Genomic DNA, 18,742 nt, shown 5'->3' with positions numbered 1-18,742 from the left:
TTCAAGCAGCCTACATATATTTGGATTTTAGCCCAGCCCAAGCCACGTCTCCTTGAAACCCCTCCTCCTGAAAGTTCCTCCCCAACGCCAGTAGCCACGCCCACGCCCTGTCCCTGCAAGCTACACCTGCTAGAGATCGCCCGCCCCAGAAGGGCCTCTGGGTCCGGCGATCCCCAACCCTGGAATCCCTGCCCCATCCCGCCCGCCACCTTGAGATGGAAGCGCTCAACAGGTGGGGCTGAGCACGCGGCAGGAGCAGACGCTGCGGAAGAAGTGGCACTGGCAGAAGGCACACGGGTCACAGCAGGCAGGAGCAGGAGGCTTGCAACTGTCGCGTGTGGCCACGCAGGGAGCGGGCAGCAGGGGCCGGGGCTGCGCCACCTTCTTCGTCGGAGCCTTTTTCTGCGAGGAAACACTGGGGCTGCCCAAGCCATCCGCGTTCGCCCCACTCTCTCTCATCTCTGCCTGGGAACTCCTTGGACTGTGGTCCAAGGTTCCCGACCAGATATCCGAACCCGCTGCCCACTACCTGCTCGGACTTATGCCCCCCGGGCACCATAGCGGGTCCTGCCTGTTCCTTAAATAATACCCCACCTGCCTCTATCCTCATCAAACCTAGCTGGCTCCGGCCTAGCTCTCTTCTCTCCCTAGGGATTCCATTCAGCTCCATAGTTTTAAACTATTTCTGTTGCCTTCCCCTTCCAGTGTATCCGCAATCCCTGTCAGTTCTGCCTTCACAATAGATGCAGAGTCCACCCATTAATTCACTACCGCTGTTACCCAGGGCCAGGCCGCTCGCTGACTGCTGCTCTGGCCCTCTTACAGTCCATCCTCCAGTACACAAAAGGGACCTCTCGGAAGACCTATGGATGACATTACACGCAGGCTTAAAGCGCAGCTGTGGCTTCTCTTTGCACTTAGAATGAAACATCAACTTTACTTTGGTCCTTGAGGCCCTCTGTGGTTTGGCCTGCCCACCTCTCCCACCTGTCTTTACCACACTGCCCCACCGGCTTGCCTTCTGTGCACCAAACACAATGAGTTACTGCTGCAGGAGCTTTGAGCTTGCTGCTCCCTTTCCTGGGGACATTCTTTGCTGTGCTGTCCAATACAGGCAGCCACTAGCCATATGTGGCTATTGAGAACTTGAAATGTGTCTAGTGCGATTTAGGAACTGAGTATCAAATTTTATCTAATTTTAATTAGTTTATAAATTTTAAACTGAAGTACTGTAAACTACTTTTCCTGTTAAACACAATTTTATTGTTTAGTCAGGACTATATTTCATTTTAAGTAGGAAAAATTAGCATTGGAATTGAGAGCATAAAAGTCAAAGACAGCACAAAAAAAAGAGTGTAAAGTATCTCTAACTTTTTATATTGATTACATATTAAAATACAGTATTTTGGATCTATTGGGTTAAATAAATTAATATTAATTGTACCTATTTCTTTTTCCTTTTTTTGTGTGTGGCTACTAGAAAATTTAAAACTATATATATGGCTCATTGCATTTCTATTGGACATTGCTGTTCAAGATTACTGAGTTTCTCAATCTTTAAGCGCTGCTTTCTTCTAGGGAACTTCCGTGACCACTCTTCCCTTCCCTCTGTCTCATCATCATGCTTTAATTTCTTAACAGCGTTTATCATCTGAATTTATTTTACCCAATTACTTCCTGTTCTCCTGTTTTCCCCAGAAGAATGTAAACTCCATGAGAGCAGAGGTATATCTCTCTTGTTCACTACTGTATTCTCAGTACCTTGCATGTAAATAGATTTTTCAATTCTGTCGATCACTTGATCTGCTTGTTCACTTTACAGAAGGCCCAAAGAGGAGAAGGAACTTTATCATAACACAGTGCCAGGTCTCACCTCCCAATGCCTAGTCCAGTACTCTCTACTCTGGTTACAGTTGATCTGATATGCAAATAGGAATAATGTGTGCATTTCAACAATGCCTTAATCTAGTATTTCTCAAAGTGTGGGAACCTGTACCATGGTGATATGATTTTAGGCAGTATATGAATATTAAATGACACTGAGTCACTTAGTGAGAAAGGATTCTTTTTTCAATCTCTTTCAACTGGAAAGGCTCAGTTTGCTGCCAATATATCCTTAATGCCTCCTCAGCACTTTCTAATCTTCCTTTCAACACAGAGAGCAAGCCTCAGATTTAGAGCCTTTGTCAAGCAACACCAACCAGCTAGAATTCACTAACAAAGTTTTATTTTCATTTTATGTTTTTATGGTTATTTTCTATTAATGGCAAATGACACTGGTTTTCTAGCATAGCTTTTTTTTTTAAGTTTTAATTTTAAACAAATATATTAAATAGGTGAAACTCAGTATAGCAAAAGTTGTGGAAATGGCTCTGAAATGACTGAGGTTTGGGAAACACTGCATTCATCCAAAAGAATAAGTGATGGTAAACTTTCAGTCAGGGTGTGAGTTAGCATAGGAAGATGCTCTTTAGCAGGTAAGCTATTTTGCTTAGCAAACCTCAGCTCCCTGGGTTTCGGTGGGGGTCTGGTTCAGAGCTCAAGGCCTGGAAAGTTTTTGGTAGCGTTCAGCTTCTTTTGGGCATGTAGGCCTGGAAAATCTTTCATTTAGTTCCTAGCCAGAAATTGGGGGTCCTTCCCTTTTAAGTCCAATCCCACCCCCACAATAAGAACTCCCAGGCCTACCTTGGAAGAGCTTTTCTTCTTTTCCGCTTCTTTTCTGCTGATCTTCTTGGATTTCTTGTTCAGTGCTTCAAAAAGAGACAGAAGGAGCAAAGCCAGTTTCTGAGGACCCTGAGCTGCAGTGAAGTGGGAGGAGCAGAGGGGGCTGGGAAGACCCAGGGTTGGGGAAGGACGAAGGGTTGGCTGAATAGACCACATCTTGAGACATAGACCAGCGGACTCTTGTTAGCCTGGCTGCTGATGTGGAGCCAGAGAGTGAGATCAAAGAGTCCTCTGACGGAAAGCAAAAGGGAAGTCCAATAAGGCCCTGGAAAGTGGACTCAGTGTATTGTACATGGATGGATTTGTGTTTCCTGATTCCTATTCTCCATTTCTCAGAGATTTGGAGCCAGATATACCTGATGTAAATTCTGAATCTGACATATAACAGTTGTAAATTCTGAATCTGACATATAACAGTTGTGCATATAACAGTTGTGTGGCCTTGGGCAACCTACTTAACCTCCTTAAGACTCAGTTTTCTCATCTGCAAATAGGGACTGTAGTACCTACCTCAAAGAGTTGTCTTGAGGATAAAGGAGATATGTTTATAAAGTGGAAAGCGTGGTACATCGAAGGTGATCAATCAATGTTATTGTGCTCCAGCCCTCTCCCTGATATATCTACAATATCCTCGTTTCCAAATGAGAGGCAGGTTAGTAAGGGATATTAGCTTTGAGCTTAGGTTCTGATGTTAAACACCTGGGTTTGAATTCTGGCTTTGCCAATTAAGAACTATGTAATCATATAATAGTTACTTGACCTTTCCAAGTCTTAATTTCCTTAACTGTGAAATGAAATAGGATTAAAAACAATACTCATTTCACAGTGCCTAGCACAAAATAAGTATATATGTTCTTATTATTAAAAGTTGAACCAGAAGATCTCCATTGCCAGGTATTTTTCCCTGAGTAGTCATTCTTAATTCTTAACCCTGGCATGAAAGGATTAGTTCATCCCAGACTTGGTTATATTCTGCAACATTTCCTAAAATTTTTTATCATTGGTAGGAGTTCTATAATTCAATAGGTTTCAGAAGTGCTAATTTAAAGCAAATTCACTAAGTGCATTGACTCTAGGGTTTCTCACAGCCTCTAACATGCTAAACTGCATATTAGATTGGTGGCAGGCAGGGCTTTCCTATACCAAATGAGTTAAGGAGCACTTTATTCCACCAGGATTGTTTTGAGGAATGAGCACAAAGGAGCTGTGACCCACAGCAATGGATCCTGGTATCAGTTTGGGGAGCATGTTTGACATCCTGCAGCCCCTTCTCATGGGCCAAAGCCCAGAGACTGGGCTCCAGGCCAGGCTACTTACCCACAATAGAGACAGAAGGGAAATCTAACAGGTTCTTGGAGGAGTTGCTTCTCAGGCTTCCTTCATCCCTGGGCTTTTCGTCAGGTGCTAGGTGGCTGCAGGCAGTGAGGAAGCACAGGCAGACCAGCAGGGTAGCTAGGAAGAGGCGGGTGACATCCATCCTGGGAGATCTGAGTGGGACAGAGAAGGCAGTCAGGCTGGTGGGCCAGGGGTCCTGGCAAATGGATGTGCCCCCTTATTTTCTTTGTGTTTCTTTGGGCTGGACCCTACTCCACAAGTGTCCCAGTTGAGCTGGAGGCCCAGCAAGGCTTAGGACAGGGAAGGGGAACTATGAAGGAAGAAGAGAGAAATGGAGAGATGAGGAGAAGAGAGAAAGACAAGGAAGGGAGGGAGACTGAAGCAAAGAGAAAAGGAAGGCATTGCAATTGGTCTCTGCCATCCAGAGGGTGGGGTGCTGGTTTTTTTTTAAGTCAGTGGCCCCAGGAGACCCTAGGCCTGGGCAGAGTTGTTGAAAGGTCCCCAGTAAGGCCTCACAGTGGCAGAGGTTTTACTGAAGTAAAACATTCAGTTTTTAACTCATGAGCCTATTCTCTGAATTTACTGAAGTGCAGAGAATAGGCTCATGAATTAAGACACCATGAGAAAGATGTAGGGATAAGTGGCTCCTTCAGACACGTGTGTGTGTCATTGCATATATATTCCCATGCCCAGAGGAAATGAATGCAGAAACAGTTTGCCTTAGAAGGCTAGGATGGACCGTTCACATAGGCTAACTAGACTTATTGATTTTATTGCGAGCTGGATTTTGATGAAGCAGACAGATCCCAGAGTGGATTTCTTCCCATGAATGTCTAGGTGTGGCTCAGTCAGGGTTCACAGACTCAGCGACATCTTCATCTTCTCTGAGTGTGGGATTCTTCACTCCTCACCCACCCTGTGCATGTTCTCTCTGGTCTGGGAAAAAGCTGAGGCTGCTTTTCCAGGGTTCTCTTCATCCTGCCATAAGGCATAGTGGGTGAGAAGAGAGTAAAAAATACCCAATCTGTTCATGCCGGTCCTGCCCACTCCTGGGCTCAGCCTGGCAACTTCTAGCCTATTCCTCCCAGCCCTCACATTGGTTGGAGTAAAAATTTCTTCATTTCTGTTATATTCCAGAAGAATATAACTCAAACAGCCAGCCCCTAACTTCATTCTAAACTTCTTGAAGCTGGAGGAGAGAGTCCCTTTCTTCTGAAGTCCATCTTCTACCTCTCTCAGCCTTAGTTCCATTTCTCCTGATTTCTTCAGATCCTTTCATCAATGGGCATTTGCCTATCATGAACTGGCCTTCAGTTTTCTTTCTTAAAGCCTGAAAGTGAGTCGATGAAATGAGCACTGGGCTGGAAGTTAGGATCTCTGAATTTTTGTCTTGGCTCAAGTGTTAGTAAATGTATGACTTTGGACAAATCCATTCTTCTTTTTTTTAAATGCAGTCTAATTTTCTTCTTGGTAAAATGAAGTGGGTAGGCTAGGACAGTGGTTTGCATTCATTTAGCAGGAGAATTCGTTCTTCAAATAAATAATGACTAGCAGAGCCCCAATATGTAAAACAGAAAGAGGCAATGAAGACGTTTCTCGTATCTTTTTTGTGTGGTGGGAGAATGCATTTCAGGCCCTAAAGCTCAAAACATTTCTTGAGGCCCTAAGGTTTCCAGCTCCATGCAGTTTGATCTCTTGAGGTTTCTAGTCCCTGTCAGCAATAGTTAAACCAAAAAAACCTTTATTAGAAAAGTGTGGGGACTGAGGTATAGTAATTTGCTCCATTCTCTGCATCTCAGAACTTTATGCTGTTCTCTGTCAAATGCCTTATCACATTGTTTTTGTGTTTGTCTTTCCCATTTGATTAAAAAAAAAAGAGAGAGGTCATATTTTACTCATTTCTATGGCTCTAAACCTTGCACAGTAACCAGCCCAGAGCAGTAACTTGGTAAATGTCAGCTGGATAAATGCTCATGCCTTAAACTAAGCTCCTCATCTTCCTGGCTTTGTGGGTTTCTGAAAAGAACATTGTTAGTTGCCTCTTTAGTATCAGCTATGATCTTTCCCCTTTCTAAAAGGACCCTGGATTTCCTTGATGTACATTTTGGGTGACAATGACCTGATTCTTACAGCCAGTGGAGGCCTTGATTTATTCATGATAAACAACATAACCTCATCCCATCTTCCTAGTATTGGTTCAGGAATGGGGATGTGACTGAAGATGATCTAACCAGAGGAAGCCCAGGAATTTTTCTGCTTGTTTAGGGAAGCTCTTTCTCTCTCACTGGATATGTAATAAGAAGCCTGTAGTACTGGTAAGTGCTGGCAGCCATCTTATAAAGGGAGGCCAGCTTTAGGACAAAGCTGCACAATGGAAGGCAGATTGGACATACAGTAAGAAAGGACATTGGTAACATAATTGAGCCACTAGATCAGAACATGCCTGAAGCCCATCTCATAACCATCTCATTTCTGTTACTCTCAACTGAAGGCATTCCAAAGGATACTTTCCCTTGTCAATTGCCGTGGAGTTGCACCTTCAGGGCTAAAGTAAAAGTAAGTAAGGGAAAAACTGCAAAGTTTTCTCCAGTTGGTAAATGATAGCTTTTTCTTTTTTTTCTCATTTCACACTGGAATATGTAGTTTGTTGCCTTTAGGGGTCATATTGTATGAAAAAAATCCTTTTGCTTTGAACACCAGGATCACAATCAGCATAGTGAAAGGTTCATACTGTGAGAGGTATATAGGAACTGAGACCAGCTGAGGGAATAGTAGATCTCCAGCTTCCAATTCTGGAATGAGTATCTCCTCGCTCCAGAGTCAGGGCTCTCTGGATGGGACGTTGAGCAGAATTGCCTGCATATTTAAGTTGCTCCTCTCCCCTCTCTCAGCCACTCACTAAGCACATACCATTGACTTTTCATAAGTTAAATGTGAGCATGATCTGGCTCCACTGTACTTTCTATCTGTGCCCAAACACCACCCTCTCTAGTCAAGAATGTTGCTTTTAATCTCTTGACTCTTTCTTCCCTGGCCTTTACATCCTCTCTCTTACCAAATTTTACTTTATGCCCTCTTTAAATTGTTTCACATTTTCCATTTCCTCTTCATCCCAGTCCATTCCTTCCTCTCAATGGAACAAGTCACACTGACTCTACCTCCCCGCCTTTGCTCTTGCTTCATTCAACACATTGTGCACTTCATTAACACCCTCTGGTCACATTTTACCCATTCTCCAGGGCCCAGCTCAATTCCAGCTCTAGCATATTTCTTTTTCAGCCCCAAAGCTCTGTCCCTTTTCTGAATTCTTCCAGCTCTTAAACTCAATACCATATTGCTTAGTGCTTCATTGTCTTTAAGTATTCCCGTAGGTCATTCTCATCAATCAGATGTAGGCCTTTGTTTAAAGGAGGTGGGCCAGTGTAGCTGAAAGAATACAGGCTCTGTAGTCAGACAGAGCTACTTACAAGCTAAGTGAGGGCAGTCACTTAACCACTCTGAGCTGAAGTTTCTTCATCAATAGAAATGGACCTCATTATATTTAATACATATGGTGTGCTGGGAATTAACACAGGATCAGGAGTTAATGAAGTACTTGGTGTAAATATTAGTTGTCCATATTAATTACAATGGAAATGTGTTTATAGATGTTCTGAAATTTTATATTTTCTAACTCTAAACTCTCTCATATAGTTTTGATTTTAATGATGGGAAGTGAGGGACTGTCCCTCCAACTTTAAGAAGCTTAGAATGAGGGTAGGAGCCAGCTGTTTGGGTCCCCTCTTCTTGGAACGTAGTAGACATGCAGAATATTGTTCCAACCAAGTTGAGCACTAGCAGGAGCAGACTAGAAATTGGCTAGGCTGCCTTAAGGAGAGCTGGTTTACTACATTGTGGCATTGACATTTTACTTAATTTCTCTGAGCCTCAGTTTCCCCACTTGCAAAAGAGTAGGAATCTTAGTGCCTCAGTAACCCTTAAAGGGTTATTAAAATATGGAAATAACTTTTTAATAAAGCATCTAGCACAATGAGGGATACACTAAGGGATCACTTAGTAAGTGTTTGCTGAAGCTGAGTCTCTTTCCTGCTTGAGTCTCTCTGTCCTCTATTTGGCAGCAGGTCTCTTCTGCTTAGCTGATCATACCAGCAGAATGAGCTGTATTTTCCTAGCTCGCTGGTAGTGACTTCATCTTGGTTCACATCCCTATAGCTCTGCATGTCTCTGGTTCCCCCCAGCCTTCATTCTAAGTCACTGGTGGCTTCAAACTGCTCAGCCCCACCCAAACCCCTTCTATAGGGCCCACAGCCTCATGATTACCTCCCAGCTGCTGTAGCTCTGCTGTCATACCTGCCTAATCCACTTTGCCTTTCTGCCTGTTTTAGATGCCAAGGCTACTTGGATTGTACCTTCTTGCCCAGCCAGAAGGCTTTTCTAGCCTAGTTCACTCTAAGTAGAGCCAGCAGAGTTGCCTGGGATGGCTAGTTGGTTAGGACTAAGGAAAATGAACTGAACTATATTTGAACAATTTCCTCCTTAATTCCTGGGCCATCTCTTCCTAGCAGGATTCCCTTCTCTCTTGAATGATGCTGCTGTGCCACTCAGCTTAGACAGCAATTTCTCCTTCTCTCTTGTTCTCCACACCCAATCAATCAGTCATTAAATTCTAGTTATTTTTATTTCCTCCATTTCTCACAACCTTTCCTCCCTTTCATTCCTTCTGCCCCTAGTAGCCTAGTTCCTCCCACCTGATCTTCCATTAAGAGCCTCCTTACTGACCTCTTTGACCATAGAACATATAACCAGAATAGGCTTCCTTTTAAATAAAGCCCCATTTTCATTCATTTACTCACTCACTCATTCATTTATACATTCATTCATCTAGTTAACAAATATTTGTTAAGTATGTTTCTACTATGAACCAGTACTACGCTAGGTTCTTGGGTTACAATAATGATCGATATACACCATGATGCCTGTCCTTACAGGGCTTCAATCTATCAGGGAAGACTGATAAGTTAAATACATTATTCTAATAAAGCATGTGCTATGGGAGACCAAAAGACAAATATGATCTGGGAAAGGTCACCTGTGTCATTACTAATCAATAATATTTCTCATTAATTTATCAGGTTTCAGATTTGCTTTAGGACAGGGCTGGGTTCTAATGAGACGAGTTAGGACTGGTACATTTTGATTTTTAGAGGCAGAGGAAAAATTATCATCATGAGTAGTTATCATAATGTTTTGAAACTTTCTATTATACCATGCTGCCTAGAATTCATTAAGACTCAATGCAATAATACCTGGAATACAAATAAGAAACATAATTATTGGAAATTACAATGTTTTGCTTAGTTACATAAAATTAAATGCATATTTTAAGATTTTATTTTGTATCCGCAATCTCTTCCAAAAGCAATTTTGTATTTAATTTTGGCCTTTTGATTGTTGCTAAAGAGACATTTTTTCAAGTAGTAGAACTCTGGTATCAATGGGTATTAATTAGAGGGACAAATCAGAAATAAACTCAACTTAAAAACAGAGAAAAAAAGAAAGGAGTGGATGGAGAGATGATGGAATGGGTTGGGGAGAAGCTCTGATTAAGAAAAAGCTCTGATTAAGGCAAGTCACAAGAGTCACGCCATTGATTGTGAGGTAGTATATGTAGTTACTCTATTTCTTTTGGTTTTCCTTATCATAAATGATATAAAACTGAATAAAAAATATGCTGGGGATTCCTGCAAAGAAGTGAAAGGGTAGTTGGGAAATCTGAGTTAGAAAGGAGTGGCTAGAGTTTGGGGAAGATTAACTGAGACCCAAAGTTCACATTCATCACTTCCTCTGAACACCTGATAATGCAGGAAGAAGATCATTTCACTATCAGAGAAGCCACTAGCCACTACACAATGTGCAGGGAGGAGATCTCACCAGGCAACATTTCCAGACTAATTCACTATATAGTAAATCCCAGGGCTTAATTTAAAAAAGACAGTTTCCTTTGCTGTACAAGCAACTCTTAAGGAATAAACTTAAAATATATTTTCTTAGAACCTAAGTAACTTAGTGGACCTATATAACTAGACTGAATCTGGGAAGGGTGAAGTCTCAGTGGAATTAATCTTATTTGTGTATCGGGAGAGGGTAAGAACCAATATCCCTTACACTAATCCTGGGGAGGTATGTATATTCTAAATGTAATATACAACCATAATGCCTAGTCGTATTATGATCTTTGGGGTTGGATTTTTTTTTTTTAGAATTCAGAATTTTGTGGATTTGAGAAAAACAATATCATCTGTATATCATATTAAACCATATATAAGGGGTCTAGGAGCACCCATAATAAAAATATTGATGCTTCTGTAGCAAAAAGATAAGAATAAACAAAGACTATGAATTGATTTGCATCAATTCAGGACAGGCTTGTTGCCAAATGAATTACCAAAGGAAAAAAAAACTTACAGTTTTTAGAGTTTGGGGATTTGCAGTTTCAGGTAATGGATTATGAACCTATTCAAACCCTCATTGCTGTTACTACTCAATATGGAACACACACTCCTGTCTATTAATACAGGATCATAATGCTGACAGCAATGACTACCTGTGCAATTGCTTTTCTCAAGAGTAATTTGTCTTTCCGCCCTGTAGTGGTGAAGACTGTTTTTGATCTGTGGTATCACTGATGATAAATCTTACTCTTAAACTCATCATCTACTTCAAGTTACTACTTAGAACTTGAGATAAGTTTCTCTTCAGCCTGTGGATATAATGAATCCAGAAAGAAGAGTCAGGTTACGTGGATATGCCTGCCATTTAAGTAGCTGTGTGACTGTGGGCGCTTCTGCTTCTGCTTTTTCATTTGTAAAATAAGAAGATAGGACTACACGACTTAGTACACATTACAAGGCACAGAGTAGAACCTTAATAAAGATTTGCTTAATGAATGAAAGAATCTAAAGCCCTTTCTATTCTAAAATTCTATAAATTCATAACTTCTGATTCGTGCTTCCTGGGCTTTGGGTCAAGTTAAGTGGTTGCACAAAGAAATTTTGTAAAGGCCACTTGTTGTGTAGCTTTAAGAGTTGAGGAGTTAACAAATGCTTGAATGTGACTGAATCTGATTAAACCCTGGAAAAGAGGGCATGGAAAGTCATGGCTAAGTGCAATTGATTTATACACCTCAGGAGTGTTGATGTATGTGCATGCCTGTGTATGTGTGTGTACATGTGTGCATGCACACATGAGTACTAATGTGTAAGGGCTCTGATTGAGGGAATATGGGAGATAGCAGTGTCCAGAGCATCTCTGAGTATGGTAAAGTGAGGAGACAGTGTATCAGTATACAGTGCACTTGAATGTACACTGCAGACATCCTCTTAGCTATGGCATTGGGGATAGCCTGATATCTTAATCCTTTAGGGTCAAGGCCTTGGTCCCCAAAACAAAGGATTATAATCTCCCAGTGATGGGGGATGGCTAGCCACCTATTGGACAGAGGTATAATGAGAAATGAGAACTGAGGAAGAGATGAAGGCAGCAGAGTCTTATTGAAGACAGTGAACAATATGGGCTGCTGACCATTCTAGGTGTTATTGAGGCATAGCCCTGACAGTCTGCCCTGTGCTGATGGTACCTGTGAGGGGAGCCAGGGTGTCTGGGCAGGCAGCAAGCTGGCATTGCAGGGGAGGAGACTGGGTTCAGTTGATTGTAATAGTGGCTTCCATCAGTCTTCCCAAGTGCCAATGGCTAGGGACATGGATGTCTGAGTGAAGCTCATCCTTGTGGAGGAGAAAAGTTGCTAGAGACAAAGTAGTGTTGGGTAAGGGCCCAACATGAAGGAGCAACTCACACAGGCTACTGGTGATGAAGGAAGACTCTCCCTTGACCAGTCATTTGGAACAAAACATATACTCTGGGAGAAAGGGAAATTATAGCATGAGGGAATCTTAACCTTTAAATTATCTGCAAAATTTTCCTCATATATATGTTTTTCTGGGGAGATCCATAGCTTTCTCTGGATTCATAAGGGGGTCTCTGGACTCTAAAAAGCTCAGAATCACTCAGTTTCTAGGAGCTAAAATGGAAACATTTATGTTCCTGTAACCTGACTGGGGATCATCCAGAATCACAGGCACATAAGAAAAAAGGATATTGGCAGTTTTTTTTTCTGTTCAAGTAATAATTCATTTCTATAGTTGGGAAAGTATGCTTGTTAGAAGGGGTACATCATTCCAGACCATAGAATATAGACTATAATTTATAATATATTAAAGAAATACAATATTGAAACAAACTGAACAATTTAAACAATGTAGTTCCGCTTATGGACAAATATCAAAACACCCTATAATGTGTATATATGCTTTTATATGCAAAATAAAGAAGCCTGGAAAGATACACATTAAAATTTTAATACTAATTACTTCCTAGGTGTGGAATTGAGTATGGAGGGTGAGGTAGAGACACACACTTCTTCATGTACTCTGTATTTGAATTTTTTTACAAGCATATTAGTTTATAATAATAAAAAAAGGAGGATAGAAATAAAATACTGGATGCTGCTTGACATATCACCAAAGGATTTAAAGAAACTGAATAGAGAGTTATATTTAAATTGTGACAGGGGAGGGTATAGCTCAATGGTAGAGTGTGTGCTTAGCATGCAAGAGGTCATGGGTTCAATCCCCAATACCTCTATTAAAAAAAATAAAATAAATAAAGAAAAAAATAATAAAATCTAAATACCTCACCCCTAAAACAAATAAACAAACAAAAAAGTAAAGAAAACCTTGTGACAATGAGACTGGGGAATTTGTGGGCCCCACCTGACATTTTATAATTCAAATTCTGGGTGCAGTTTGCTCTCAGCACCTACTGCTCTGTCACGAAAATGTCAGGCTTTCTTACAGTGTATCCTCCTGTTACCTGGGGCCCCTTCTTTGCCTTGAAACGCTCTTAAACTGTATTACTCTTCTGGCTTATCAGCCACTGTTTCTGATATGCTAGAACTTGTGAGAAGTAACACACAATTTTTGTTCTGGTTCAGTGTTTAGTTTCTCAGTCAAACTAAATGTACCAAACGTTGAGGGTCAGGGCCAGAGGAGAAATATCTCTCATTCAAGGTTATCTAGATTCCCAACACCAGATGTTCAGCAGCTGCATAAAGATCCCACTGCCTTACAAATCTTTCAACCACCTGGAGAGCTGGTGATATGCATCCATGACAAGCACCTGGCAGGGCTGAGCTTAGGGGGCTCCACTGAGGGTACTGGCCCATTCCTTAATGTTTACTCAGGTGAATTAGTGATGATAATTTCTAGGGTAGCAGGAGAGTGGCAATGTTTTATCTACTTAATTTTGTCCTAGGATAGACAATCAAGCAACAAATATTTTTTGAATGCCATAGGAAGACTTCCCTGACCACCCCTTCCAGGGGAGTTCATTATTTTCTCCTCCTTAGACTGTATTGTAATGATTTGCTCATTTGCCTGTCTCTTTTAGACTGAAGACTCTTAAAGGGCAGAGCCTGTGCCCTAGTCATCTCTGTGCCCATCTCCTCCCTACTGCCCCCTGGCTCTAGTGCCTAGCACCATGCCTAACACAAAATGAATTTCTCTCAATTGAATCAATTTGCTATATGTTCAGTATAGATGAATGACATAGTCCCTGCCTTTAGATGGCTTTCAGTGCTGTAGGGAAGACAAACAAATAACAAAAAAATGAGAGAAGTACTAGAGTTGAGGTTCAAGTAAAATAAATGACATAGGAAGGAAGAAAAAAAGAGTGGTTAAACAGTCAGGTTTTGGTTGATTTTGTGAGTTATTCTTGAACAAGGACCTCTCTAATTTCCTTAGTCTCCCAGTTTTGGGCTGCAGCTCCTAGAGCACTCAAACCTTGTCTCTGGCTCCTTTGGCCATATCCACCCTCTCTCGCATGGTTCTATGTAGCAGACAGGGGCGCCTTTCCTCTCTAGCCTCTGCTGCCTTTCCCCTTTGGCAGTCTCCTTGAATTTCCTGCCCTAGAGGGTGGCTTCCTTTTACAGCCATCAGGCCACTGGTAGCCAGATGTGCACAGCCAAAGCTGAGATTTCTATCCTATTTTAATCACTTATTTCCCTGGAGCTTTTCTTAAGAAGTCAAATCTTATACTGGGAAGATGATTAGGTCCTGTGCTTCCAAACCATGCAAGTGGCCTGGGGTTGTGGAAGTAGTGGGTGTCCTGAGTCAGAGGTACAGTTACCAAATTCCTGATCCTCTCCCAAGGGACAGTTCTAGGCATTTCATTACTTCTTTTCCAATAAAACAGGGAGACCAATCTCTTCCTCATTCCTATCTCCCAAGATGTAAGTTACAATTAGACTATCTAATTTTCGGGGCTCTGTGCAAAATGAAAATGTGGGACCGCTTGTTAAAAAATCAAGAATTTCAAGGAGTATGTTAAACTTAGCAAGTATCAGTCCCCCTTAAGTGTAGGGTCCCATGCAACTGCTCAACTTGACACCCATGTAGTCAGCCCTGGTTACAAGACTGAGAAAGTTGACACTGATGGTGTGACATGGTAGCTATAGAGAAGTTTCTGCATTAGGGAAAACATTAAATTATACTCAGTAGTTTTAGCATTAAATTATATAATGATGAGATGGCTTCTATGCATCGCCTGCAGCTGTCTTACTAATACTCCAGGCATCAGACATCTCAATGGAGCATGTGCCAAAAAATGGACCTGTGTTCCAGACACAACTCTGCCAGTAATTCACTATGTGACTTCTGGCAAGTAGCTTTCTCTCTATGGGCATCTTTTTCTTCACTTGCACAAGAAAGGATTTGTATTAGATGTTTAAGGTCTCTTCTAACTCTAATTTGCTATGATTCCAAATGAGCGGCATCCCTTTCAGAGAGGCTGTAACACATTCTGTTGAATATTCCTTCTGATGGTAAGGTTTGACCTCTGAGAACAAATTTGATTTCTGGAAATAGACAATGATTTTCAGCCAAATCTGGTAAGGATAGCACTGTATGGCCTAAGTCATAAGATTTCATAAGTTAAAAATGATTTTAATTTAAGCAGATACAATCAGAAATAAGACAACCTGTTGAGTGTTTTTCCTCAAAGTTGTAACCTTGAGAGGCCATAAATTCATTCTCATGCTACAAGTTGATTAAAATAACTTCAGAATTCCAGACATGACTTCAGAGGCAATTTTATAAAGTCATACAAGAAAAAGCACCATATAACTTAATAATCAGCTTCATCATGGGATAGAAACCTGTTTCAATTGAGGACCAGAGATATGCACCCAAAAAGGAATCAAGAGCCTTAAAGAAGAAGTAAATTTCAATTTCAGTTAGTCTTCTTTTTTTAAAAAAAATATATTTAGGAGAGGAGCATATAAAACGTTAAACTCACTAAATTTTAGAATTAATGAGAAGAGGATAAAACAGGCAGAAAAACAGAGAGGAGAAAGATAAGTAGGGAGAAAAGAAAAAAAAAAAAGAATTATGGGGATTGGATTTATCCCTGGAGGGTATAGGGAACTCCAACTTAATCTGTAATTTTCTTTTAATAAAAAAGACTTGAAGCAAATATGATAATAAATAAGGATGATTTTGGGTGGAGATTACATGAAATTTCCTATATTTAAAAATATTCTCACAATATAAAAATGGGAAAAAAAGAAGAAAATTGTACTCAGGTCTGGTCTGTGTATCTGGTAGATCATGGCCCTTTGAGACATTGATTAGGGTTCAGAGCTCTTAGGTCTTTAGACTTAGACTTTCTCAGAGTGGGGCAATTATTTATAGCCCAGCCAAGATGTTGGTTCTGTTTTTCTCTGAATGAGGAGACTCTCTTTAACCAGAACAAAGCATGGCTCATCCCATACACAAGAGCAGGATTGTGACTAAATGTTGCTCATCCCTCAGTGGACTCCAGCCTGCCAGGTGGGGAGAGGAAGGGAAGGAAGGAAAAGGCAGCACCGTCAGCATCAATTAGAATCAGCTGTTGTCAGACACAGGTTTATGCTTGACCTCCAGCATGCCTCTCTACAACTATGCATGAGGAAAAGAGGGCAAGATAAGGGCAGAGTTGTGCATTTCTGGACTTGTAGCTTCTAGTTTGCAAATGAGAATTTCATTCACCTTGTTTAGAATGCTACAGCCATTCGCCATCTCCTCCAAATCCTGCCATACCCTTAGAAGCCTGTTTAAGTCTCGCCTCCTCCAGGCCCATTGTTTTGGCCTATTTCTGGGCTCTTGTCTTCTGCCAGACAACAGGGGGCACTCTACCCAGGGATTACCTGGATTGCCATCTCTTAAAATTTCCATGAAAAACCAGTCCTACCCTATGGTGCTCCAAATCCCTCTACCTGCTGATCCAGGCCACAGGGTCCAAGATTAACAATGCTTCCAGTTAATGCTTTTCTTTACACAACTTCTGTCTGCTACTCTGTGTTCTATGGGAAGACAGAGTGGGATAATTTACAAAATAGAATTTAAGCCACATTCTGACTTAAAATATCTTCCCTTAACTAGCCATGTTTCATAGCATGTCTTAGGAGCCACAGGGATAAAGCGCACTCTCAATCACAGTTAAGTTGGTAGCAGTTAGTGTTACTGGATTACCTACCTAAGGGCAGACCTCTGAGGAGGGGAAAGAAGAAGAAAGAAAGAAGTGATGTTAAGTGAAAGCTTCTGCTGAGAGTAGGGATGAGACCCCAAAATGGAGAAAGGAACTGATGAAAAAGGCCCAGAGAAGCCCTGGCTATAAATTTTGCTCACTTCTCAAGACTGCTTTCTTGTGAATGGGTCTGAAGAGTTTGAAAATATAAAGAATACCCAAACAGAATGGAAGAATAAAATCACTGAAATGAATAACATACTGGAAGGAACCAAGAATAGACTAAATGAGGCAGAAGAATGGATCAATGAGCTAGAAGACAGATTAGTAGAACAGGAAAAAGAAAAAAGAATGAGAAGAAATGACGATAGTTTAAGAGAACTCTGGGACAACATGAAGCACACTAATACTCACATTATAGGGGTCCCAGAAAGAGAAGAGAGAGAGAAAGGACCTGAGAAAATTTTTGGAGAGATAATAACTGAAAACTTCCCCAGCTTGGGAAAGGAAACAGTCACCCAAGTCCAGGAAGCACAGAGAGTTCCTCACTGGATCAACCCAAAGAGGAACACACCAAGGCATATAGTCATCAAATTGACAAAAATTAAGGATAAGGAGAAAATATTAAAATTAGCAAGAGAAAAACAACAAATAACTCCCATAAGGTTATCAGCTGATTTTTCAGCAGAAACTCTACAGGCCAGAAGGGAGTGGCATGATATATTTAAAGTGATGAAAGGGAAAAACTTACGACCAAGAATACTCAGCATTCAGATTTGATGGAGAAATCAAAAGCTTCACAGATAAACAAAAGCTAAAAGAATTCAGCAGCACCAAACCAGCTTTACAACAAAAGTTAAAGGAACTTCTTTAGTCATCAAACCTTAAGAAAAGAGAACAAAAAGAAGAAAGAAAAAAAGAAGACCTACAAAAGATTGCTTTGGCAGTTTGGGGTATTCTGTGGTTCCACATAAATTTTGGAACTGTTTTTTTTTCTATTTCTGTGAAGAACGTTGTGAATATTTTGACAGGGGTTGCACTGGATCTGTACATTGCTTTGGGTAGTACGGCCATTTTGATAATGTTGATTCTTTCAATCCAAGAGCACAAGATATCTTTCCATTTCTTTGTATTATCTTCAATTTCCTTCATCGATGTTTTATAGTTTTCAGAGTATAGGTAACCTCCTTGGTTAAGTTTATTTCTAGGTATTTTGTTGTTTTTGATGCAATGTTTATGCCAGTTATAAAATTCTGGTTTTTGAAGTGAAAAAAGAAGTGAATGAAGGGCTGCAAATGGCAAAATATCCTTCTTTCTTATGGGTGATTTGTATTCCATTGCATATATATATGCTACATCTTCTTTATCCATTCATCTATTGATGTGCACTTAGGATGCTTCCATATATTGGCAATTATAAATAACGTTGCTGTTAATAGCAGTGTGTATGTATCTTTTTGAATTAATTCTTATTTTGTGGTTCGCTTTATTTCTTTGATAACTATGTAAGTTTAAAAAGCTAAAGTTCTAAATGTTCTTAGAAACAATGAACAGTACATATATGTAAATTTAAAAATATGTGCAGTATATTGTGTATATGTATTTACATGCAATATATTGTATATGTGCAGTCAAACTATAACAATTCTACCTAATAAGACTTAAAAATGGAAAAAAAACCCCAAAAAACAAAAGCCAAAAAAAGGAAAAGAATATTAAAAAGTACATATATTTAACTGAATCACTTTGCTGTACACTTGAAACTAACATTGTAAGTCAACTACACTTCAATTAAAAAAATTAACATTAAAAAAAAAAGAAGACAGACAAGGCCAACTGAGCATGAAAAATTCACTAACTTCTGAAGTTGTTTGTTCTTGCTCTCTGTCTTTGGTCAACCCAGTTACCAAAGCTAGGGGTAGCTTTGCTTAACAGTTTAGCAGGGATTCTGAACCTCTGGGACTGTTGCCTAGACAGCTATAAATGTCTCTAAGTTGACATCCTGCCTCCACTCTTGTCCTGTTCCATCCCTTCCCAAAATAGTAGAGTGATTTGGTGGTGGGGT

General features: G+C 40.5%; 1 protein-coding gene across 5 annotated transcripts in view; it reads right to left on the bottom strand.

The window, feature by feature from the left end:
• ASIP (agouti signaling protein) overlaps positions 1 to 18,742 on the bottom strand; it is a 77,561-nt gene continuing 58,819 nt past the window's right edge. For 3 of the 5 annotated variants that reach the window (XM_031687582.2, XM_072943522.1, XM_072943523.1), the window contains 3 exons: positions 4,042 to 4,211; positions 2,686 to 2,750; positions 1 to 402 (listed from right to left, as the gene is read on the bottom strand). In XM_031687582.2, the coding sequence (XP_031543442.2) occupies positions 226 to 402; positions 2,686 to 2,750; positions 4,042 to 4,201 (402 nt within the window). In that variant the 5' untranslated portion in view covers positions 4,202 to 4,211 and the 3' untranslated portion in view covers positions 1 to 225. 5 annotated transcript variants of the gene reach the window in all.

Source organism: Vicugna pacos, chromosome 19 (genome assembly GCF_048564905.1).
Source record: "Vicugna pacos chromosome 19, VicPac4, whole genome shotgun sequence".
NCBI lineage: Eukaryota > Metazoa > Chordata > Mammalia > Artiodactyla > Camelidae > Vicugna > Vicugna pacos.
This window is presented reverse-complemented; position numbering and strand designations above follow the sequence as displayed.